At 38.1% G+C, this 26,898-nt stretch overlaps 1 protein-coding gene across 7 annotated transcripts in view; it reads left to right on the forward strand.

Annotated features, from left to right (window-relative positions):
* The window catches only part of LOC136425242 (double-stranded RNA-specific adenosine deaminase-like), a 109,783-nt gene that overhangs the window by 30,234 nt on the left and 52,651 nt on the right, over positions 1 to 26,898 (forward strand). For 4 of the 7 annotated variants that reach the window (XM_066414051.1, XM_066414050.1, XM_066414052.1 and 1 more), the window contains exons 2-3: positions 1,813 to 1,950; positions 9,147 to 9,203. The exons of 1 other annotated variant lie outside the window; for it this stretch is intronic. In XM_066414051.1, the coding sequence (XP_066270148.1) occupies positions 1,813 to 1,950; positions 9,147 to 9,203 (195 nt within the window). The remainder of the gene's footprint in view (positions 1 to 1,812; positions 1,951 to 9,146; positions 9,204 to 26,898) is intronic. 2 more of the 7 variants (XM_066414054.1, XM_066414055.1) reach the window with 2 other exon arrangements.

Here is a 26,898-nt window from a genome sequence, read left to right on the forward strand (position 1 = left end):
AGGTTATGTTACATGAATTTTATAGCAATACTAGAGATAGCAGATAGTCAGTGGAAAAGAAATCTTAGGGTAAATATGATAAAAATGGTCTCACAGTGTGCCCTAAACTATGATAGAATACTGTGCAAAATATGTATAATAGATAAACTTGAATTTCAATGATACAAGTATGCTAAATCTAGAATTCTTTTAAGTTTAACCAAAATTTCTTAAAATTTAGCCACAAAAAATCAATTCTGGTTAGCAAAATGTAGAGAGCAGCTTTTCATGATGAAGAAAATCATCAAATGCTGAACCTTAAATTGGATTTTATTGAGTCGTATTGAACTAGATACACTGGAAGCAAAATCAGCAGCCGCTTGTATTGGGTAATCAATCAAATTGATTTGTATAACAAATGGGCCTCCAAAATGGGGCAAAGTTTGGAGCCACTCGGGACTGTTTGAATTATACCACCACCTGCACCAATATGGATTTATTCAAAGAAAGATTTTTTTTGGTTGAAAGCAGGCTTGCAGTCTAACCTATATTTTTACTCAGGGGAATGGAAAAATACTGACAAATGCGCATGCACATATTCTTGATAATGATATGTAAGTTTTTGCTCCCTTGTGAGAGCTATATTAGTGTGAATTGCCCAAAATATATAGCACAGGGGATTAACACAATCATTACTTAACTGAAGTGACTAAATCTTGTGATTGACACTATTTACATGTTAGGTGACTGTGAAAATGCTTTGACTATATTCTTTACAACAGGCGGCTTTAAAAATTTTGGAATCAAATGGGAATTGTTTTAAATACTAGTAGTACTCCAAAACAGTTCGGTATTATACTACACACACATGTATGTTTAGTGATAGGTCTTTTTGCGTTCAAAATCTTTCAAATGTACATGTATTAAGAAGTCTTCACATACATGATTATGGACTAGGTTTTGTTGCTTAATTTTTTTCACAGGATTAATATATCAACGGCTTGGCATCCTACTAAAAGAAGGATTGCAGCCTCTTCCTATGAAGAATGCAAGTGTGTTGACGGACAACAGAAAATAGCTTTGAGTCAGCAAAATTAGACACACTGCCCTAAAACTCAACTGCTCTCATGAGGATTGGTTTGGTTGATTAGTTGGAGTCTGCGGGGGTTGTTTGGCCTGATGATCTCTTCCAGTTTGAAGTTGCACATGTCAGAGGATTAAGCAGTAAATCAAATGCTGTTCCATTTTGTTTGAGGCAATCATCCTTCGGGCAAATGACTCTTGAAGCTTGAAATTTGAGGGAGAAAACGTTTTGTGTTAGAGGTTTGTTTCTGAGTTGTTTTTTGGGAAGATGATGTCATGAAGTTAGAAGTTATTGTGTGAGGGGAGGAATTAACATGGATGTTTTTCATTGGAGAATTTTTTTTCGGGGGGTAATCATTGCATGGAACCCTGCTAGTGATTTAGAACAGTGGACTATAAAATGTGTAGAGAGAGGGAAAGAGATGAGAAAAGATACGAAAGAATCACAAAGGCTTTGACTGTTCTTCTTCATTTTATTTGCATATCAATTCATAGTTTTTGCTTTAACCTGGTGAAATCTTGTCCAGTCACTGATGAAAGGCAGTGGATGCTACCTGAAACGTCTGACCGTCTCCAAAATCTATCCAGTTTCTTGAGTAACTGCTATCTTGCGTATCTCATTACCTGGATTTCTAACCTTCATCCACGCTATGACATTTTCTTCAAGGAGGTTATTTTAAAAGAAAATTATGACTTAGAGCTCGAAGGTGCGGTATCCGAGGAAAATACTAACGCTGTTATTTTGCGTAGGTGGTTCGGCATCAGGGTCCTTGTGGCCCCGTTGCGCCTCACCCGGCGATGCCTAATGGAGCGTACTTCTTCCGGCCGTCATACGCGCAGGCGACCGGAAATGGGCCGGCGTTGTGGATGAATGGGCAAAATGGCAGGGTAGGAGACCGTTTTCAATCAGCACGAAAAGTCGCTCTCGCACAGTAGTTAGGAATAAGGCACAGAGCACAAGAGGGTGACAATTAGAAATAACTTTAGAAGTAGATTATTATATCCACCTTTCATAAGAATAAAGCACAAAGAGTGTCTCTTGTACTGTAAATGCAGAAATGTTCGCCGTGGTTTTATGTTTGCAGTTTTCGTGGTAAGCTCTTTGTCGCAAACTTAAAATTAAAATTTTTTGCCCTCCTACCCTCTTTTCTACTATTGTCTCAAACACGAACCTAAAACCATTGCGAACACTCGATTTTCTCCCCACCTCGAAATTAAAATCATGCAAACTTAAATGCATTTACAGTATTAAGAAACCACTTTGGGTGTCCTCAATAAATATCTAATAACATATTTCAAAGACGTCCATAACAACCACTTTAGATCTGCAGAAAGCACAAAGGGTTCCTCTTGCACTGAAGTCTGGAAGAAAGCACAAGGCACATCTGTCGGTCAATCTCGCACTTCAATTGGAAACCGAGAACAAATAGCGAGGAGTCAATGCTCAGGAGCGGCTAAAATCCTTACAAAGGAGAATTTTTTAGTTCACACAGCTTATATTGTAGTTAGGCACTCATAAAGGAGACTTTTTAGTTTATATTACACAGCATTGTAGTTAGGCACTTATTAAGGAGACTTTTTAAGTTTACACAGCATTGCAGTTAGGCAATTATAAAGGAGACTTTTTAGTTTACACCGCATTGTAGTTAACCACTAATTTCCAGAACTTAATGATGAATTTCTGATATAATACAGCATGATAGTGGTGGCCTCATAAAGACTACAAAATGGCAGTGAGAGCTTTAATAGTGGTTAGATTATGCAGATATATGCAATGTTTTTCTGCTGAGTTTAGAATTTAGATGTGTTTCTCACCATTGGAATGCTAAGTGAAAGAGAGACATTGCATGTACAATACGGTAAGTGGCCATCGGTAAGATTATGGCTGCCCATTATCTAGTTAAGACCTGCTATTTGCGGAACACAAGAATGATAAAAGATATGATCTTCTTTGAGCAGCTTAAGCTGTTTTGGGAAAAATAAAGTAGCAGGTATTTTTGGAACTAATCCCTGCCTTCCAGTATTTTTTATATTTTTTTTAGCAGAGCAGTCAAGATAGGAAATCTTTGCAAATATTTTTTGGGGAAAACAATGATTATTTACTTTAGGTTTTCGCTGGGCACATTTGTTATTCTCTCAGGTCAGCAAACAAGTGCTTGCCTTCTGGTATGATCTGACCTGAGACTTAGTAATTTTGCATAACACATGCCAATTTTTGGTTGTCAAAATAATGGAAAGACTATAAATTTTGTCAGTCAATAGCAGTAAATGTTTGTTAAAAGTCACTGATTTTCAGATCTTTAAATGGCCATAGGGTAACTCATGCAGTCACGGTTTGTCCGATTTTGTTCAAATAAAAATATTCTACATGTATTTCCTTCACAAAGACCTATCCAATGAAACCAAAGCATGAAGAGTTTGAAATTTTCTTGCACTATCTGATTCCTTCTGTCAGATATTGAAGAAAACCTTGCACAAGCTATTGCTCACAAGTGCACTCTTTTCTACAAAAAAGGATGACAAATCGAGGGAACCAAGTTAGCTCATTGATTCGGCATAAGAATTATATCATTTAGCATAAGCCCCATGTGCGGCTTGAAGAAATCTTTACATTGATTGGTAAATCCTTAGAGCCATTAAATGAAGCAGAAAGTTATGATAATGAGTGAAATTAATTCTGTCTCGGTGCCAAGGGCTTTCCAGTCATTTCATGCTTATTGCACAGGTGCAGATTTGAGATACCAGCACATACGCAACTAAACAGTATTATATCTATGTCAGATAAAACTTGTTTTGAAACAAATTATGCTCATATTTAGCATAAAACTTCATCTGTGTTCCTAAGTTTTTCCCACATTATTGTAAACCAACTTGGTAAAAAAAATCAGACTACTGTAAATGCATTTAAGTTTATGTGGTTTCAATTTCGCGGTAGGGAGAAAATGGAGTTTTTTCGTTTGTTTTAAGTTCGCATTTGAGACAATAGTAGACAACAGGGTAGGAGGCAAAATAATTCACGGTGGTTTTAGGTTCGCAGCAAAGAGCTCACCGCAAAAGCTGCAAACATGAAACCACTGCAAACATTTCTGCATTTACCATACTTTTAAACAGAACAATTTGTGATTTACGCATATGTTCAGATTTTTCAAAACATTCTAACTTGTATTTCTCAATAGAATTCAATACTGTAACAGATGTTCTTTATAAATTACTGAGGAAACTATTTTCCTTTGTCAAGCTGGTCATATTTGGCATAATATTTGTTATGATTTAGTAGCAAAGCTGTTACATCTGAATATTTACCATGAATATATCATGACCAGTACCCATCACTGTATCTAAGCGCAACTATCACATTTTTAGGATCGCAGTAATGCCGCATTTTCATGGCGGTAAGCCTAATGTCTCTGCCTCGAAATAGACAGGATCACGAGTTCAGACCTTTTACCTAGTTATGCACCATTTGGTCGCGTTGACAGGTGATTTTCAGACGCACCCATCAACATTGACGGATGTTTTTCTTCAACAGTGCCTTTAATGACCTGTGACGAATAGATAACGAGCACATTTTGAAAAGTACCAGGGCTTGAAATTCATTTTTGGCCCATGCACCTAACCCTAAAAATTTGGCTGCACAGAAAGAATTTTGGGTGCACAACATAGAATATGATATGATATAATAGAATGTCATCAAAACGTATTTGCAAACCATACTGCCTCTCTTAAGGACTTCAATCTGAAATTCTATATAGCCAACTTAAAAATTTAGAAAAAGGAACACATCAAACAAAAGTTATATTGCTTTTATGATACTGAGATTTCAAGAATATTCTGTATATCAGTGTACAATACATGTAGTACCTTTACCCTACAGTGTACACAAATATTAAGGTGCACTGGTGCACCCACAGTCAAATATCATAGGTGCACAGCTCCAATTTTGGGTGCACAAAATAGTGCACAATCATGCACCTAGTATTTTAAGCCCTAAGTACTCATTGTTCATATTATAAGCTTCGAATTCCTTTTTAACTAAATGGCTTGTGTTCAGCAGTAGCTCACAAAACAAAATATATGTCCCATACCCAGCAGGTCACTAGCCGTCATGTGTGAATGTTATAAAATTTTCATATTTGTGATTAGAAATCAATAAGTTCCGGGCAGGTGGCAGTTTGGAAAAATCACCCTTCATGCTTCAAGTCCTCTTGCATTACTCTTATGGCTTGATTTACATCTTATAGGTCAAAGGTTAGCATCATGGAATTGGTTACGGGTCAGAGTTCACAGTACCATCTGGGTCAGGTCCATTTTGATGGTGGTTTATGGGTGAATTGAGAGTGAAAACAATTAAATAGAGTAATGGTAGAGCTGTAAGTATTACAAATGAGATAGGACAGGGCTCAAAATACTATTTTACTGTTATTGTCATGATAATGCAGAACATAATTCTTTATATTGCCAAATTGCAAATTTCAAAGACATTTTTCCTGCAATACGTCAAACTTTTCCCCCTAAATTTCAGGCTGTTGGTTAAGATTTTAAAGCAAAGTAACATTTGCAAAATATACACCGATTTCAAATCTAATGATAAAGAAATTACAGTCAAACCTGTACGAGTGACCATCTCACATACGTACCACTTGGCCAATAATGTGGCCAATTTTTTATGGTCCCTTAGATAATATTTCCCATTGACATAAGCATTAAGAATATGTCTAAAATGACCACCTGTCCATATAGACCAGATTTTATCAGTCTCCTGAGTGGCCTTCTTGGGCAGGTTTGACCATATTTAAACTTACTTGAACCTTTAGCGCTATGAAGTAGCTGTTAAGCACCCAATTTCTTATTAGTTACAGTCTGAGTTAGACAGCAGGGAGAAGGTTAAAGCTATATACAAAATATTTTTCTCACAAAAGTTTCCATACAAGATCATTCTGCTGGAGTAGATTATTAGCAGATGACAATATGGTCGTGGACAGCAAGCAATTTCAAGCATGAGACTGATAGTTCCCCTGTGGTATTGAGATTTAGCAAGTGACACAGCTGACAGAGCACAATGCGGTGTCAGCAGCCTGGGGATCCATAGGGGCGGTGTTCCGCATTGAGTCGATTCAGCCCTCAGCCAAATTATTTCCCTCCCAATAAATGATGATGCCTCCCACAGGAGCGCCTATCCTTTTATAACCTTTGTTATAGCTGTCCTGTTGCCATGGCAACAAGGTGTAACTAATACTGTGTGCCGAAGACGTGTAATTGGGTGATGCGGCGTGTGTCAAGAGCAACAATTATTCCTGGATTTATAATCCCGCTGGGTGCATTAGCCTTTGAATTTCAAACAGTCTTGTCGGTTGGAATTATTCTCCCAAGAACTTCTCTTGAAGTTCAAGGGGATATGTTCTTCTCTGTTGTCCTTGTAGACGAGCTGAAATGTCACACAGATTTGTAATGAACTTGGAGATGATTGCGATATGCTTCAAAGTAATATGTAGTTAGTACAGTCATTATAGTTACATAGTGCTCTGTCAAGATTTCTGTAAGTTTTATCCATCATCAGATTTCATGTACTGTTTACTTATTGAGTTTGGTGTTTTCTAATTGTATTTTGGTGTCGTTATCAAACTGAACTTTTCCAAAGCGCACATTAAAGAGGTTAGATGGCTTACTTACACAAAAGTATTTGCAGGTGTCTTCTGTACTCCTAATTTCCTGGCACCTGATCAACTGTGGATTTCTCACAAGTGATCCTGTATTTACAATCCAGTTACCTTAATGAGAATCTGGTTCCCCAAAGAGCGTTGATTTTGAGTACTGGCGTTGCTGTCCCTAGTGCTGAAACATTAGCTATTATGGCTACCCTAAGATGGTTCGCTTTCTACAGAATAGCCCATAATCTTTTGCGAACACCATTTACTGAAACTGACAAATTGCTTAATTTACTGAGAGCTGCCTTATACAGGGAGCTTTTGGCCACTTTCCAACATCTTGGTTTAAAGCTGAAGCTCATGCAAGGGCCTAATGATATCAATCATCCTTTGTTGAAAGCCTATTTCATAGTTCAAGTTATTACATTACATATAGATCACCCTTGTATATTACCGGCCAAAAGTATATGAAGATGTGATATTTCATAGGATGGTAATAGTTATGATGATGTAGAGCTAATTGGAAAGTAGAGTACTTGAGTTATTGTCATTCCTTTTTGGCTCGCTACCCCAAAACTTGTCTTTATCAAAGTACAGTTCCAGACAATTTTCTAGTTAAGCTGACTGCTACAACATTAGTGATGATTCTGCCATATGGGGCCTGCAGGCCATTTCTAATAAGTGGCAAAATGGGGGATCAATAATGTATAGACTTTTCAGTGACTTTCATTTGTTTCGCTGTGTTGGAAGGGTAACTGAGGACATGATGTGACCTTGGCAACTTGACCTCTAAAGTGATCAGCTGTAAAAGTTGGGCAGCAGCATTTTCTTCTTCCTCCCACCTATCTAGATCGTGTTTGTCTCATTCCAATCTGGTAAAATATAGTTAAATTTCTGTTGGAAGTTCACACTTTTGCAGGGATCTCTTTAGAGTATGATGGTGCGATGAACATAACTACCCAAGGTTGCATTTGAGGAGGGGGGTATGCCCCCCTCCCCCGCTTTAAGTGTTGAAAGCTCTTTACTAACAATTTGCCATATTCAAGTACAAATGGAGGCCATTCCCTTTGGAGATAGGCTTTGCATCTTACCTAGAACTGCACTCTAGACAAGCAGGAAAAATATTCAGTTGGATGCCCCTGTCTTTGAAAATCAGTATAATGGAACTGGAATTACAGTTTGATGGCAGGGCACCATTCTTCCACTGTCAACCCTTTGCCACTGGAGACAGGGAATTTTCTTACCCCCCACCACTTTGAATACTCACTACTAAGATGTACCTTTTTCAATCCCTGGGTTACTAAGAATTACTTTGCAGTCCCCACTAGGCATGTGCTCTAGGTTTGACACCACTCTCCACTTAAGGACAATTGTATAGAATTTATGTCCTTTATGTTTTACACACCCCTCTGTACAAGGACAGCTCATGGAAAGTTATTATATTTGCCAACTTTGTCACCACAATTGCACAAGCAGTTGGTTTTAAAGTCTGCAATTTTCATAATTCCATTCATAGGCAGATCCAATATTGTATAATTCAGCATTCAGATGTGCTTTAGTCCTGGAGACAGAAGCAATAGATATGGATTTTGCAGTTTCCCTGTAAAATAGCAAATGTGACTTCATATTCATTGACTTACAGCCTGCCAAGCATGCACATTGAGGTGTAATAATGTCATATATCTGTAGGCGCTCACATAAAAATCTATAATGCAATGGTTTACCTTTAAAGTGGCGTTTTGCCAAAACTTTTTGTCTTTGGGCAAATTATTGGACTGGCCAGCGACCACAGAAAGAGACATTTGTGGCGTCGTGTTGGCGTAACGGTTAGGTTGTTTTGCCGAGAATCCAGAGGTCCTGGGTTCAAATCCTCTGACATGTCACCGATGTTGTACCCTTTGGAAAGGCACTTTACACGACTTTCGTAACTCCACCTAGGTGTACAAATGGGTACCTGACTTTGATTGGGGAGGTAAAAGTGGTGGAAGGAGAAGTTTAGGCTCCACCTTCCAATACCGTACCCTAGACACATTGTATAACAACCCACTGCCTCTACAGCTTTAAAAAGGCTATGGGACTATCTTTACCTTCTATCTATCTTGTCCTATTTGATTTCTTTCTCTAATTTTCCTTCTTTCTTTTCTCAAATGTATCTATCTTTGGTGGAATGGAATAACTTGATCCCCACAAAACTTTTGTGTTGAATATAAAGATTATAATTTTCTTAAATGTGTCATGTATTGTTTGCCTGTACTGTGTTATTTTTTGGATTATGTTGTTTTTCATTGTAATCAGAAGTTTATGTATGTCTAATCATTTGTTGTATATGTTTTGTTGTTAACGTTTGTTTATTGTGTATGTTTTTGTTGTTAACGTTTGTTTATTGTGTATGTTTTTGTTGTGTATTTGTTTTCTTAAAGAGCGTTTTGTTTATTCCAGGACGAGCCAATGGAAGTAGAAGAAACCTTTTCTTCATCTGACAGCTTAGATGAAGAGGTAGTGTTCTGTTTATTTTGTTTTGTTTCATTGGTTTTGCTTCAGCATAATATACAGCATATAATACAACAATAATACAACAACAATAATACAATAATAATACAACATGATATAGCAAAGAGCTAGCAGTGTAAACAAAGACAAATGCATACTCAAAATTTCTGTAATATAACACTTAATGCATGTACAAATGCATGTGACAATCTATGAATTACAATTTCTTTCCTTAGCTGGGGTAAAACAAAGGCTCATTGACAGTCAGATATCCATACTTCTGTGCTTTTTTATTTGTTTTGGGACCAAAAAATTCCAACTGGACATTTTGTACCAAAAGTGGGAGGGTGAAAAGGGGTTTTGTTCAAGCCTGAAAAGGGAAGATATCAGGGACTGCATATTTGTCCGTTCGAAAAAAGCCTGAAAAATTGAAACAGGCTTCTATCAATATTTCTTATAGATTACTTTCTATATTGCATCAGGGCGTGAAGCAAAGAGCAAAAGTCATATAGTTTTGTTATAAATCAGCCTTTTAATCCAAAAGAAGGCTATCAATTGCTTATTAAGAGGATTTGAAATGTTTCCAAGGACATTTTGTTGCTGTATTTATGTTGTCAGGTCAAATGTCGTAGATGAAATAGAGGCTTGGGATGGCCCTAGGCGGACAGTTATGCTTAGTCATATCAGCCTTCGTGCTACATGTAGATGGATTCCTAATAGATTTACTAGTTGTTCTAGATGATAGAGCCTAGGAAATATACAATGTAATATTAACTCGTAAAAAGTGAATAATTGAAAGAAGGCCATGATATGCCAGGGTGTTGATTTGATGGATGATTGAAGGACGCAGCTAACAGTTATCTGAATATGAATGGTGGAGAATGATGTTGCATCAAAAATTGGATTCTACACAGCAAAACAATTGACATGCCTGGGTGATGTCAAATTTCGCTCCAATATATCAAACATTTTTCCGTCTTGTGCTCAGGTCAAGGTTTCTACTGTACAGTAATAGCATATTGTCTTTATCATTTTACTGTCATCTCCATCATTTCAAATTGAAATTGTGTATTACGAATAAAAGACCTTGATAAATGAATACAAGACATTGTTGCATCAAAAGAATATAGAATGCTTTGAAATTGATGTACAAGAAACGGATACACACCCTAACTGAAAAAAGTATAAATAAAACTTTACTAACTGTTTATGACAAATTGGGTAGAATTTACAAGAAGATTTATTGAGTGGCATGCAACATACATATTAAAGCAACCCTCAATTTTCATTCGCTAGTTTTAAAGAAAGACATGTCTTCAGTTACATTGTGATAATTTTTGTTTCATAAAGAACTAAAATGCTTTAAATGTAGGAGAAATAGATCCCCCCTACATAAAACTGTCAGAGTATGAATAAAAGTACTGTTTATGATGATTTGGGTAGAATTTACAAGAAAACAGATTATTGAGTGGCATGCAACAAATCTATTAAAGCAATCTTCAATTTTCATTTACCAGCTATGAGAGTTCCGAAGACAGTCATGTCTTCATCTACATTGTGATGTATTATTGATGAAAACTGTAAGAAGGTTGGCATACCCAACTGACCTGCTGGTATCCCGAGAGACTGTAGGAAATTAGCTAATGACATCAAAACCCTACAACAGCTGTTACATAACGGCAAAATTGGAGGGGGTCCCAGAATACTGTAAATGCATTTTAAGTTCGCATGGTTTTAATTTAGTGGCAGGGAGGAAATGGAGTGTTTGCGGTGGTTTTAAGTTCGCGTTTAAAACAATGGTAGCACTACAAATTGAAACACATGCAGAAATGTTCGCAGTGGTTTTAAGTTTGCGGCGAAACTGAAAAAAAACTTGAACATAAAATCACCACAAACATTTCTTCATTTACAGTATTTGACTTCCAGTCCATGTATTTATGTGGAAAATGATTAGGGTATGAATAAACTGTAAATGTTTCTACTCAGGTTTGATCAATGGAACGCAGATGAAAGGTGGTTGGAAATATTCCAGGTTTCTAAGCAACCATGAAGGATTTACTAGGCAGAATACCAAAGTGGATTAAACATTAAATGCTGGTCACTTAAGATGTCGGAAGACACAAGAAAATTGAAAGCTCTAACACAAACGCTATATAGTGAGATATTAACTTCAATAAATGTTTATGTTATGACAAATGTTAAAATACCATATAAAAGAGAGCATGCTCTTTTAAATGACATTGTTTAGTACATAGTAACAAGCTGAACAGTAGAAATTTCAATGATGCCCTTAAAAGTTGAAAAATAAATTAAATTTATAGATATAATGTTGCTTGATATGGGAGATATTGTATTCCAAGTATGTAAGAATGTCAATGGTCGTTTTGTTTAGAGTGCCCTATATTTTCAACAGTCAATGAATCAAATGTACCCCAATATTACTATATATTTCTGTTAAATTTTTTGCTGGGATGGTTGCCTTTTTCTCACATTTAAGGTACATTCAAAGTTAGGATTTTGCTTTCCATGAGAACTTTTTCTACTTTCTTTGTCTTTAAGTTTTTGTTTGACAAAAAAACAAACATCACTCTTATATGACTTAGCCTATAACAGTAATAAAGGTACCCCCTCTGGTATCACTTCAGGGTGTTAGCATTGTAACTTTAAATTAGTTTAGTTCCAAACATCAGAAATAAGGCAGCTTCAGAAGTAATCATTTCTACGATCTGTTTTAATTTGGAAAGGTGACTGAACAAGGCAATCAGACAGCCAAGTTAATTAGATTACTTAAGTTCTGCGTCTTGCACTTGAGGCTGATAAGGGAACTAAAGGAAACAGGTTTCTGCTAACACAATTTGTACCTGTCTTGCGGTAGACGTTGTCATGCGTGAAGTCAAGTCGTAGAAGCCTTACAAATGTAGGTAACCATTATTCTAATTGGTATTATGTAGAAGACTTGCTAGAATCAGAATGACATTAAGTTCATTGCTAAACTTGATCAGAGCAAGAGCAATTTTCGTCATTTTGTGTAAAATTCAGACTTGTTTCCTTTGTCTGTTCTGCATTTGTGATTGTTTTTTGTATGTATGTGATTTTCATTTATGATGTACTGCTCTCACATCTAATACTGTGTTGACTTGTCTTTTAATGAGTAAAACATTAGGTATCTCTATTTGACTTTTGAAGATGATTAAATAGCACAAAAAATCTCTGGTTTGGCCAGAAACAGGAAAAGGTTGATACTTTATCTCACTTAATTGCTTAATTACAACCTAGACATGCATAAAGAAAGTCGTAAATAAACATAAAGCAAAAAGATAATTACGAACTTTGTGGCAGCCTGCTTGGCAGAGTGCTCTGAAAATTTAAGTCACATGATAAGTGGGAAGGGGCAAAAGGGGAGTCACCAAGATGGAGGAGATTACGAAAAGTCACTTAAGCCATTTTCTAAAATGTCTGAAAGTTGTTTGATAGGCCTTTTCATGGCATGTCATTTACATGTATGAGGGTATGGTTTGCCTGCATGCGAGATTTGCTTTTGGATTTGACACTGTGTGATAAAAAGATTCATCCTGACTGCTAAATTTGGGTATCTTTATCACTAATTTTCACACAGGCACACAGATTCACACACACACAGACACGCACACACACACACACACACACACACACACACACACACACACACACACACACACACACAAACACATCTACAGAGGCCTGTCCCTCACCTAAAGCCCCATATCCATTATGTAGACTCGGACCAGTGCTTCTGCCCATATACTGCGGCAGCCTGACCTTCTCTGTGATTGCCAGTAAATTGTTCCTGCCCATAAATGGAAGGACTGATTGGACATGTATATTTTATGTTCTTTCCTCCCTTCAACTTGGACAGGGCTTTATTGCTAATACTGATTGTGAAAGGCTGCGGACAAGAGGGCCATTTATGTACAGTGTACCTCTGAGTCACTGTAAAAGTATAAAGTGCTAAGACCAAAGAACACAATGTAGTGTAGGTTGTACCAATTCGTGCATTGTGATCTTTAGCAAATGAAATTTCATCCATGTGGGTTTGACTCTGTTCTGCATCAAACAGAACAATTTTTGTTTAAAAATACAAATACTGTAGGCAGAACCAGTCTTTATCAAAGAATAAGCAATCCACTGCTTCTGTCATGTCAATTTATGAAGATAGCGCTGAAGTTCCTGAAGAGTCAAGGACACCATAAACATCCTACAAATTTGATCCGCTGCTCACTTAGCCGTGTCCTATCTGCTTGATGTCACAAAATCATGAGATTACTTTCTCTATTTTTAGGACATTCATATTGTATTATAAAAAAAGGATCATAGCTTCAACTTTGCTACAGTTTCCTTCAAGCGCACTGCGTGTTATTGTAAATGGAATTCAAAGTTAACGTAGGTCAAATCCGGGGAAAATGGCAGCAAGTCAACAGTGAAATCACGTCATCTGCAGCATTGCGAACGATTTCTGATCATGGTTGGCAAGACTGAAAGTCACCCAGGCAACAACCCCATGTCTAAATCAGTGAAGTTTTTCTTGATGATTGTCAATAGTTACTAAAAGGAATGATGATTACAGTACACCTGTCGCTCAATCTAATCAACTGATTTGGAATGAATTGCTAATCATGATTTCTTTCTCCTTTTGCTGCCTTTCTGCTGTTTTCTGTGCTGATATCGTGGTGTTCCTGTGCTGGCGTTGTGCTGTTCTTGTACTGCTCTGTGTGGTGGATGGTATGCAAACAACCACAGGTAAGACAAAGAATATTTCATTACAGTTATCACAAGTCTGTTTAGGAGCTTACTGAACAGATATCGTTTTTGGTTCAGACACATTGATACACATACCTGGATTTTGAGAGAAGATGTAATTTCTTCTACAATAGAAATATTTAAAATTCGACATGCTGTATCCATTAAGCTGTTGAAAGATTCTTGCTGTTAAGGATGAGGTAAGGTCAATGCAGCTACTTTGCTGCGGATGACTGACCCAATTACATTAGACAGCTGATTCCAATAGTGGGTCATAGGTACCTGGGAGTTTGACCCCCCTCCCCCATCCCTTCATACATGGGGCAAATGAAAGTTCACATACTGCCATTGTTGTTTTAGAAATGTTCTCTATATACATCAGAATCAAATGTGACGTTTATGAAATAAGAAACTTTGGGGTTGATACATTATAAATCAGATATTTCTACACAGTATGGCATTCACAAGAAAAACGAATTCACATTACAAGAAACGTTTACTTGAAAGAGATATTACTTTTAGGATCTTGAATAAGTCATAATTTCTCCTGCAAATGACAGATTAATCTTCAAGAGGTAACATAATAGCATAGATTGGATCTATCTCATATTTTATGGTAAGGTAATAATTACAGTGTAGCAAGACAATATTTCATTATTATCTGACATGACAAACAGTATTTCTATAACCTTTACCTTAATGATTCACATAATTTTGCAATAGATATTAATCATATACTGGCAAACTGTTTTTCAATGTCTAGAAGTAAAAACATATGAGCACAGGTGGTCTAATGAATGATTCGATAGAAAACTCTTTCAGACACCCAGAAAAGAGAATGAGTTAAAAATTTGATGTTTTGCAGAAAATTTGCCTGTTAAATCTAGTCATGTTATGACATATAACATCTGCTTTTGACATCACCAAATTCTACCCGCCATTATGTAATTTTGGTTGAATAATTCATCTTGTCATAAATGGATTTGCCTGCAGCATATAAACGTCAAAATCCAAAAATGTACAAACTAAATCTTTGATGAGAACCACTTCCAATGCAGTGACCTTTCCTTTCGAAATGTCTGGCTTACATAACAGCAATACGAACTACATCAGGAATTGCAGTAAGGTCAGTAAAGGCGGCAGTTAGTTCTATTTCCAATTTCCGGAATTAATGATCAGAAAACCTCAATGTTTTACTGTTTCTGTCTCATGTTATGAGAATTTGTAGCATGTAGAATGTTTTCCATCAATAAAAACTTTTCATAATTCAAAGTGGGAAAATATAGGTGTATGTTAGTGTATGAGTCTAGAAAGAAATGTTTAAAACTTGTTGGGTAGAAGAAACAGGAAAGCAGATTCAAAGTTTGAAGATCTCTAAACACACCTGTCCTTGGTGCTGAACACCATCCACACTTAGTCAAACATACATATATCCTTGGTGTTGAATGCCATCCTCACAGAGGTAGCCACACCTGTCCTTTGTACCTTCTCAGCTAGATGACTACAGTCACTCTAGCAAAGTGGAGATTTAGCCATTGCTAAAGATTTTTATTCTGATTTAACATTAAAGCACAGGATCTCTGACTCTGGGGCACTCTAAAGACTTATTCTGATCCACAGTCTTTTGGCCCTGAAGCTAGGACGGACGCTACCAGCAATACCATACTTACTGTTGGTGTTTCACTTCAGTCTGCTAATTAAATAAGCCTACATCTAGGGCGCAAGATATCAATCAGAACACTATGGCTATACTCTAATTCTGACCTACTATCCTTTAGCCCTGAAGCTGTGATGCTTCTTACTGTGATAGTTCACTTCAGTCTGCTAATTAAATTAGCCTACATCTACGGCTGCACATGTCAATCACAGCACTGATGGACATGGTCCATGCACGTTTTATCTAAACGATGATGCCGAGACGTGCACCGTATCTCTTGGATCGGATTAGTGTGGCCTTAAGTGCAGTATGATAAAACTGTCGCCCTAAAACAAGTGACTCATCCCTGGTTCTGGAGTGATGCATGTGCAGTGTCTATGTGGTCAGACGCACGGCCCACTTTCAGACAGCCATCTGATCCCAATCTCACCACAGATTTGAAATGGCGATTGAAAGCAGCCACTCTGTTTTAGAGGTTTGTGTTTTTCAGTGGTTAGGGGTTCTGCTTCTGTATGATTAGCTTGATGGTTCAAATCCTGACCTGTTTTAGAGGTTTGCGTTTTTCAGTGGTTAGGAGTACTGCATTTTGATGATAAGCTTGATGGTTCAAATCCCGACCTAGATACCTTTGGTATCTCTGTTTTGCACAGCAGCGTGATCATGAGAAACTGATTAGTTTGAGCAATGGCATACTCTTATGGAGAACTATGTTGGGATCTTTGACATATTCAAGGGATGACTCTATAGCTCATCATTTGGTAGCAGCTTCACAGTTGAGCCACAGTTGAGGTTCTGACTAATTAGTTTGTAACAGAGAGACTCAGGTTAAAATCTGAGAAGGGATCCTGGTAGGAGCTGTACCGTCTTTCAGAAGGGAAGTAAAATGGGGGTCCGGTGTTCAAGAAGGTTCCTCGAGCACTTTACACAAGCCTCATTACTCAGATGGGTACCTGCTGGCTGTAATAATACAACAACAAGGTAAAATCATATTCAAGGTAAGGACGCGGCTATCTAATTTGTCGGTCCTCAGATTTTGAAAAATGATGCTGAACTGAAGTATCATCATGACAACAGATTCCGAGAAGTAAGACTGTACCTAATGATACAAACAGTTTCTGGGAGTGAACATAGTCAGATGCAGGTTTTCATATTCCAACCAACTTTCTGTTTTGATCTTACCCTCTTTCCATATTTGTACTAAGTCTTATAAGTGTCTGAAAACCATGGATGTGGGCCAGCCTTCTGTTTTCATGATTTTTTTTCTAAATTTTTTTTTTTGAAAATAAAAATCCGTTTACCAAGAAATTAAATAGGTGTGGCCTTAGGGAAGACAAAAATCTGTGCTTTGCAAAATTTTAAACACATAGTGTCAGGTTTGTAGAGCTTAGGCGTCACCAATGATTTGCAGTAATAGAACCAGGCACCCTTTCGCACCTGTAAAGCTAGTATATGTGACCCCACAGGGTGATCGTTCCAGCAGATAAATCCATATACAGTTGCAGACTCTTGACAATCACTGGCCCCAAGCCCTCAACTTGAATGAAACAAAAACTTCTGCCACATAATAGGATATAAACTAGAAGAAGAGCTAATCTTTCACTGGCTGTAACAGGAAAGACAGATGATATTTACAGTTATTTCCTGTTAGGTTTGCTGTACCAGGAAAATTCCTCCAGCTCTTTTTGAAATTCGCAATGAACAGAGGTCCTCTGCTTTGTCAGACCTAACCAATTCTAGGTACTCATTTTGAATACCAAATTTCAGGTTGTTTCATTGTGATACCAGCCTGATGAGCCCAAAATATACATTTTTGGTATGAAAATTGGCGAAATGGCATAAAATTTATTCTGCGCTAAATTTAGGATGCCTCCATATCTATACTTGTTTAGAATACATTCAAGTACATGTGTGCCAAATTTGGCACTTTGGGGCAAATTTGGACACTTTTTCAGCTATGCCGCTGGAATAAGAGGAAAAAGCACATTTCTTAAGGCCTAATCAGGACCTAACATGGAATATTTGAAATCAGGACCATTAAGTTCTGAGTCAACCACCCAAACCACAAGACTACTGATGCCACTGAATGTTGAAGTCAAACTAGAATGATGTCATCAAAACTTAGCACAGTCTGTATATTAAGTTTGCACCAGCTCTGCTCAGAAATGGTGATAGATGCCAGTGTTAATCTCATCTCTATAATCATATTAAGGCGACCTTAAAGTGTTGCGTAATAAAACCTCTTGGGTGCGTTGACTTCCCCTTGCCATAACCTCATCATCGATGGGTTGATTAGCCATCAAAATGTAAATGGCGGATTCATATGTCGCCACCAGATGTCATCTTAGCTTTATTTTGCCCTTGAGACTAAAGCCATTAGAAAAAATCTATTTCTTAATTAGCTTGCTTAATTAGGGATTGATTACTTTTGAACGCTTGAGTTTTAGAGGCAGTTTATTGCCCACATGTGTCTGAGAGGAATTTGCATATATTGTTCGTTCTTAGAGAAGATGAAAGAAGGCCAGGAAAAGTTAGGATCATTTCAGCGCCACCTTTCTATTTATTACACAGTGCCATGCAGATTTATATGTATCTGTAATACTAGATGGCAATGAAATCGTTTTCTTCTACCGGCGTAGCTGAAAGCCGTAATGTGAGCTATGATTTGGTTGGGTTGAATAATGACAAAAGTTATATAAGTCCTCCCTATTCAGTGGATTCTATTAGTATGCAGGAAATTGGAAACCCTGTTCCACCTTTGTCAATGACACCATAAATAACATGGATGTGACTTCTCAGTGCACTACACGTAAAGTTTGTCACCTCTTTTGAAGGCTTTGTAAAGTTCAGGCAGACTTTTCAGGAATGAAATTGAAGGCTTGGCAGTTAGGAGGAAAATGGGGAGTTGGAAATCAAAATGAAAGGAGGAGGGGGGGGACAAAGATGGCTGAAATTTTGGTATAGGATATCTGTAATACGTCAATAAAGGTTACCTGAGAAGGATCAAAGGACTAATTAAAAGCTTATTCGTAAGTTTTACTTTGTGTACGGAAGTAGTGTATAGAATCACTTAAATGCATTGTCGCTACTTAATAATATGCTGTTAAGTGCCACTCTGTATCTGGCAATCAGTCTCAGTCTCCTTGCCTTTATTGTAAACTCACTTCTTATACCAAAAGGACCCAAAGCATTCAACGACTTGTAAGATTTGTATTGCTGATTTCAATCAATCAATCATATGCGATCATCAGAGTCCGATGCATAGTGGCAACAGGCATGCGTACATGTAGCTAGCTCTTGCCAGGTTTGTATACTCTCTGCGTAGACCCTCCAGCCACAATGTGTTGGTCCCCAGCCCTTGCCGATCTACGGAGTCTAAATCCCCGTAAGAAGAGTGAAAGATGACCAGGTCCGTTTGACCCTGCTTTCTGGGTTGATTGATCCAAGCTGATCTGGGATTCAGCTTCATCTTATTTCATGGGCCAGCGCTCGTGGGCCCGCTAATTCCATGTCGTGAGGGCAAGGGTGGGATTGGAACTATTTTGAGCCCTGCTTTCAACTCAGAGAGGAAAGACAGCAGGCCTTGTGATGGATTATACTTTGTACTATTGCATTAAACATATAATTAGCTGGTGGTGCGAGGCTAAGGATTGATTAACGGTGTTGATGCCACAGGATCATGATGGCTGCTCAGCTTTCAAGGTTATTTTGCACATGCAATTTGGCTGTTTCTCAGATGTCTTACTTCGTTCTTGGTTTACATGTACATCTAATCTCAAAACTGTCAATGTTTTGGGAAACTTTGTGAAAATTTACATCATTCGTAGTTCTGGCCTGGGATAATGACAGCGCTTGTGAAAATTTACATATATAGCGGCAATGCCACGGTGGTTTCTCAGCTTTCAATGTTATGTTTGCACATTGGTCGTTGGTTAGATGTCTTGCTTGGTTCCTGGTTTACGTCTGATCTCAAAACTGTCTTTTGGAAAATTTTGTGAAAATTGATAAAGACATGTGAGGGATACGGAAAAAAATTGCCAAAATAAAAAAGTATTAAAGAAAAGGAGGACCCCAAAAGTAGGATGACCTAGTTCACTATGAATTTGCTAAAGCACACAATACAGAAATGAATTTGGAAATGTCAGTCTTGCTGCTGTACATGTATATCAAGTTTTGTATGTCAATCGAAAGAGCCCCCCCCCCTCATTTCATGGCATCTTTATTTTCTCCATTACTTTTACAGTTAAGGCAATGCTGACCATTACCGGGTAGAGTCAATTAGATTTTCTAAATTGCCAGTGTCCTTCAAAATGTTACATGACCCTGGGTTTGCACAGAATCTTAAACAAGAGTCCATGGGACACATTTTTTTTGGGTGTGTTTGCGATGTGGGGTAAGGTGTTTGATACCCTCATTACCGAGCATAACAATTTCCTTAGAACCAGTTTCCATTGATAATGTGTCCATGAAGTTGTTTATTGTAACACTACATGTAGGTACATATAGTATTAAACCAAGGCAGTGTAGCAAGTATTAAACCAACGCAGTGTAGCAAAATGGAGCCTAACCTCTGCTTGGAGAATTGGACTGTACCACACCTTTAAGATGGGGGTGTCATTTTGTACGATAATTGTGTACGATACTGCTGTGAGTGAGGACGATGTTTAGGAGACGACGCAAGGTGGCAAAGACGCCTTTCACAACACATTTCAAATGTGTGAATGTGATCGGTAAATGTCGATGTTCGAACTTTGAACGGTTCATCACGTTCTCAGGTACGGATGTCAAACAGCCATTATCTAAGAAGCAACGTTCTACGTTATAATATGCAATAATACTCATTATCACATTCAATATATAGCACCCCCCTAAGCTTGTGGCTCTCAAGTTGTCTCTTAGTTTTGTCTCTACAAAGACCAAGTCCCTCACGTCTGACTTGTACAAATCACCATAGAGATATAGCAATCATCCTGGTACAAATTGATGTCAAAGGTCACTTAGGAACTGAGGGATGTGAGAATAAAAACATAAATCTTCATCATGAACTGTCGCTGGGTTCATGTTTTCTTTATCATACCAAACGAACCCACAATGCAACAGATGAGGAGAAGTCGTTCTTTTCTTATGGAGATCACTGCGAAAATAAAACCAACGCAAACATTTCTGCCTTTACATTGTTATTTTTGACTTGTCTGTCTGCATGTCTGTGTTTCCCAGTATACACAAATGCAGCAATGACATGGGCATATATCCTCAGTGCTGCTTTGTTGTCTGTCTGTGTGACTGGAAGAATTGCACAGCAGTATGGGTAAGGGGGTGAAGTCTTTCATCTCTGATTGTCTTGTTGGCACTAGTTTGCCATTGCCAGTGTGTATGTGCATGTATTTTGGCTATTCTATTTTCAGACAGTCCTCTTAGTCCTGATTTCTCTATGATGATTGTGCAACATGATGAACACACATAAGTCACTGACAGACAATTTCCATGGCCCTAATGCAATGGCAGTGTTCACCTTGCATGCGGTAGGTCATGAATTTGATCCCTGGACGAGTCATACAAAAGACTTTTGAAATGGTACCTAATAGTATATACAGTATGGCACTCAGCATTTGGGAAAGAGAATATAAATTTTAAAGTTAAACACACACCACTGTGGCACCAGTGCAATAGACTAGCCCCCTGCTGTAGTGATTGCACAAAGTTGTGTTTTCTGAGGGCTTAGAAATGGAGATGGGCAGCGCCATAGGCATCATCCATGTGTGCCATGGGAGGACTTTAACTTTAAACTAAAGCATTCATCGCTGCTATACATGTTCATCAAGTCCAGCCTGATGAGAAGTTCTTACGTAAGAGATTTTCCATTTACTTGCTGCTGGCCGTGGTGTTGTGTAAGTTGATGACTGCTGATGGCGCCTCAGTCTGTAATTTCACCTGATTTCCAATCAAACTTCATTTGATATCCAAATGAAAGAGCTCTTGGTGTCATTAGCGGTCTTGTTCGTCATGTAGCAGTATTTGAACTTGTTTTTCTCACATTGAAGAATGTGGGTAAAAGTTTAGGTTGTGAAACTGGTTGAAAAGTCAGCATGCTCAATGCTATGTGTGATTTCCACTAGTAGGCATCTGACATTTAATGTTGTCTTTACCGCAGATTTGTTTACATGTTAAACAGTGCTGAAAATATGCTCAGAATAGTGTTGAAAACCTAATTTTATCCGAAGATGGCAGACAAACTTATGATAATTAGGTTGCTTTTAGCCGTTGTTCATTGGCTGAAAGAAAACCTAGGCTACAGGAGTGTTACCATGATCAGCCCAGCTGGGCAACCTTGATAGTGTACTGCTCTTTAGGGAGAAATCTTGTAGGAAATTACACACATGTCCTTGACGTTAGAAAATCCTTGCATCTTTGGGCTGAAAAATCACCTTGTTTACAGCCACATGTCTCCTTTGGGTCTAAGTAAAGATGTTAAGAGTATGTGATGTTTCAAGGATGATGTCCAGATTGCCCCGTCTCCTCAGATGCAGACGTACCATTTGGAGATCTTGAGACAGCTTTAACATATCTCCTTTGTTATTCTGATTGCCATGGCTGCCACTCTTGCCATGCTGATAGCCAAGAAACATACTGTAAATTTAGACATGTTTGCGGTGGTTTTATGTTTGCGGTATTTGCGGCGACTGTTTCACTGTGAATTAAAGCCACCGCAAACATTTGTGTCCAATACTGTAGCAGCATGTGACTTTAGCGCTGCCACAAACTGAAAACCACCACATAAACCACATTTTTTGCCTTAGCACAAAATAAAAACTATTTAGAGTAATATCTACCATGTAGACTACACCAATATACATACTGTACATTCATACAAATTTGCAGGGACTTACATTTTACACCAAATAGCAGTTACCCATTGACAAGCAACTGGATAGAATTTGGAAACAGTCTCAGAAGTTTCAAGTAGCATCCACTATTTTTTGTCCGTGACACTGAACACTATCTATCAAACAGCAGGTTTTTAACCGAAAACTATGAATTGATATGCTAACTTACATTGGAGGTAAATTTGAGTGTAAATAAAGGCACAAACATGCAAACAAACAAACAAACATAAAAACATTATATTGTAATTTTCTACTAAGGGGGAAAGGAAGCTTTAATTAATTTCCTGTGTGTCCAGTTGGGGGTGAAGCAAGGGGGAGGGGGGCATGCAGAAGACCCGGTACATACTTGCAATGTGATGATTTTGCAGCGTAGAGGTCACAATAAATTCTGCAACATAAAGCCACAGCAAATATTTCATGATTTACAGTAAGTCTCAGTAAGTTCTTTGACATTTATCGCCGCCAGTAGGATTGCAGTCGCTTCAAAGAGACTCTCCCCAAATTGAACCGAGTGAATATTAAGTATCAAGGTTATCACATCTGTGGGGCAGTTACAATTTTTTTAGTTTAAAATTATGGTAGCACAGGCGGACTGAATCTTCATTACTTCGGTATTTCTTAGAGACAGATTTAATTGCCAGTCAATACTGTATCACCATAGTCTTTGGGACAGTGTATATTTATATAGATCTGTATCGAAAATCAGTTGGAGTCCGTAGGCCATCTGTTCATTTTAAGTCTTCAGCACAAAGCTCCACCGTTTGTCACCTCGGGAGGGGGATGCCAAGATGGGATTATTTTGACGTTAGTTCCGATCAATTGCGCCCGCAGAGAACCCAGATGGTTTGATTGTCCTGTCGTTAATAAAGGAAAGAAAGCATTTGGTCGGACTGATGGAAATGGATATCGACTGTCCTCTAGGTTGGATGCAAAATGACAGGAAAGTTATTTGAGGACAAAGAGGACAAACTTGTCAGCTAAAAATCTAATGCAAAGTGTTTTTATCGTCCATGTAAGACTTGAGCGTTGTTGTGTTAATTTGTGGCACCGTGATGGCCTAACAATAAGGGTGTTTGGCCCAGAATCCAGAGGTACTGGGTTTGAATCCTCAGACATGTCACCAATGTTGTGCCCTTGGGGAAAGGCACTTTGCAAGACCTCCCTCACTCCACCCAGCTGTAAGTATGAGTACCTGACTTCGCATTTGGGGAGGTTAAAGGTGGTGGAAGGAGAGGGTTGGGCTCCACCTTCCAATACCGTGCCCTAGATTCAGTAGATAACAACCCACTGTCCCTACAGCCTCAAAAAGTCTATGGGACTACCTTAACCTTTACCTTAAGATTGGACCTGTCCCTGGTGCTGAAATCATGGTGATATTGCATCAGTTGACTTTGAATTTAAAAAGAAAGGAAAATTAACTGGCTGCTGTTGTATGCATTATGATAGTAAGGTTATATGAGACAAAGGGTCCAAACTTGTCTGTCAATCCACGAAGCAAAAGTAGGGCAAGGTTTTTGTCCACTTTGTTTACTTGTACTCCTTAGATGTTTGTTCCTTATTTTTCATATTTGCTCTTTATGCATCTACCATACATGTATTAACCTTGCTGTGTTATACAGGCAAGAAAAGAACATATATGATTACATGTGATTGTTAAAATCAACTTTTCTTGCTAGTAAATATGTAGAATCTTCATTACACGTTTGAAAAGAATAACAACAAGATCAAATCATATAAAAAATGCACTCCACTTTATCCCAATCTTACTTTTCATCGCGGTCGTATATAAAAATGCCCCATATCTGTACACAGCTTGTCGTATGCTATATTACAGTCTATTCCTCAGGAGGGATCCCCGAACCACTATCACAGAATTGCAGTGTCACATGTACAGCCATCGGTCGATTCTCCCCAAATGGGACGTTACCCTCCCCGATGAAAATGGAATATCGACCGCTCCCCCCCCCGTTCCATATTGATCGAGTCAGCAGATCTGTGACACTCTGTTCAGATGAGAGGCGTAGTTGATTAGCGGCCGCGAAGTTATTTTGTCATCGGCGTTATTCACCGGGCCGTATACCTTTTATGTTCCCCTGATGGGCTAATCAGGCGGATCTATGTGTAGTCCACCCCTCTCTGTATGATGGTGACCTAAATGGTTAATAAGCCTCTTTCAGATCCCCGCTGATACAGATGCATGAAAATGACCATACACACATAATAAACAGAAAGGGATTTAGATCTATTTTCCTTGCTGATAGTATAAAGATTTTGCATTCTTCACTTTTGACTGCAGCGTCCCTGTACCTTTTCAATTTTCATCAACTGAATCTTTGAAGATAGGCCTCTTTCAGATCCCCACTAATACAGATGCATGAAAAAGACCATACACACATAATAAACAGAAAGTGATTTAGACTTTGTTTTTCCTCCCAATAGTCTTTGTTAAACTGTATAACTTTTCCTTTTTGATCAACTGAATCTTTGAAGATTCTGAACAGGATTTTCAAAACAAATTTAGGAATATCGATTTATTCTATTATGACAGAGGATCCGTGAAAAGATATGGATTTAGCCTCTGACAAGCAGGGGAAAGATAGTTTGGATAAGAAATGTAATATAATCTTTCTTTTGAAAGTTGGAGCATGTTAGAAACAAGTAAGTTAAACTATAGATTGTTACAGATATGTTTATCCTAAAAGCGTTATTTTTGTGTTTCCTCAATTTTCTCTGTGCAATTTTTTCTTCTTTCAAAGTCACCCCCAATTCTTTCATGGTTTGTGCCAACTGGTGTTTAATTCAAACAAACACATCACTTGCAAATGTGTCCCTCTTGGTCTATAAGCATACCGTAGGTTGGATTGCACCTCGGGTGGTATTAGGCATACAGACTGAGATTTTATGTATAGAATTTGCCAATAAGTGCAAGTTGTTAGAATCAATACTTATTAGAGGTTGTCTGTTGCGGAAAACATGGTCAGCAATGGAATCGATACAAAGTAACCGGCCAGAAAATTGTACAAACATTTTTCGGCTCCGGGCTCTCTAGACCAAGAACGGTTTCATCCAATCAATAAGGAGAGAAGACAGGGATTTAAACTAAGCACCTTCTCTTTGAGTCAGCGGCACTCTTTCAGAAAATGGCAAGGCATTGAGAAGATAAAGGATAGAATTTAACTGTAGAGCCTGCCAATGCTACAAGCTGTTTGTATAGATTAGACCGCTAGAGACTTAGATAGCAGTTATCTGGGGTAATGTTGATGTGGATTCTGACTGATTATGTACATCATTTATAGAATCAGAGCCAGATCGAGACTTACTCTGTAAAATACCAGGGGGATTGAAAAATTCTTCAGAGAAATGATCACAAAGGTGTTTATAACAAATGTTAGGGATTTGAATGGAAAATGATTTTTCATGTACTCAGACAAAATGATATTCTTTGACGTAAAACTTCATTTATCGACCTATGTTGCTGTTATTGTAAATGAAGAAATGTTTGCTGTGGTTTTATGATCGCAGTTTTTGCGGTGATCCTGAACGCTTCAGCGCAAATTTAAAACCACCGCAAACCTTTTTGCCCACCTATGAGTGTTACTATTGTTTCAAACGTGAACTTAAAACCACCACCAACACTCCATTTTCTCCCTGTGGCGAAATAAAAACCATGCGAACTTAAATACATTTACAGTACTGCTACAGCCTATATGTTAAAACATTGGGAATGAATTAAAATCCGTAGTGTCAGGAGGGAACAGTGTTACTGAATTTACATGCAGAGAATTGAAGAAATGTGCAATAACAAGCTGAAGATTGATCCTGGCGCATTGGTTCGATTCCCAGTCTTCCGCCCATGCCAGAAAATGGATCGTCGGCTACATTTTTGTACATTACCTGGGAATTGTAGAGTGAGTTATAGGCGTTACATCAGTGTATTCTTGCTGTGTTATATCAATATATGCCTAAGGCCTTCACTATATCATTTCACATTGTAGCAACTGGGGATTATTTCATAAGCCTGCTATGTCTGGCACTGGTTAGAATGGAGCTGTTTTTGCTCTTCCAGATGTCATAGAGATAGTACTAAATACATCACACAGAATGTGGTCCATTGCTGAGTTAGTTTTTGTCTTCCAGCAATCTGCTGTTAAGTGCTTGAGTGTGGACACCCTGGTGGTAAATTCTGATTTGTAATTCCTCATAGTAAATTACAGGCAGATGTTAAACTCCAGGCACAAACATGTCCGTCTGGTGTTCAATGTTTTTTGGGGACACCTCAGGGTTGAGCCAAATGTTGTAGTACATGTATCATGCCTAGTTGTTCAGGAACAGCATAGCTCTTATAACTCATGAAGACCTGGGTGGTTTGTCTTGATGTATGAGGTGT

This window comes from Branchiostoma lanceolatum, chromosome 19, assembly GCF_035083965.1.
Source record: "Branchiostoma lanceolatum isolate klBraLanc5 chromosome 19, klBraLanc5.hap2, whole genome shotgun sequence".
Classification (NCBI taxonomy): domain Eukaryota; kingdom Metazoa; phylum Chordata; class Leptocardii; order Amphioxiformes; family Branchiostomatidae; genus Branchiostoma; species Branchiostoma lanceolatum.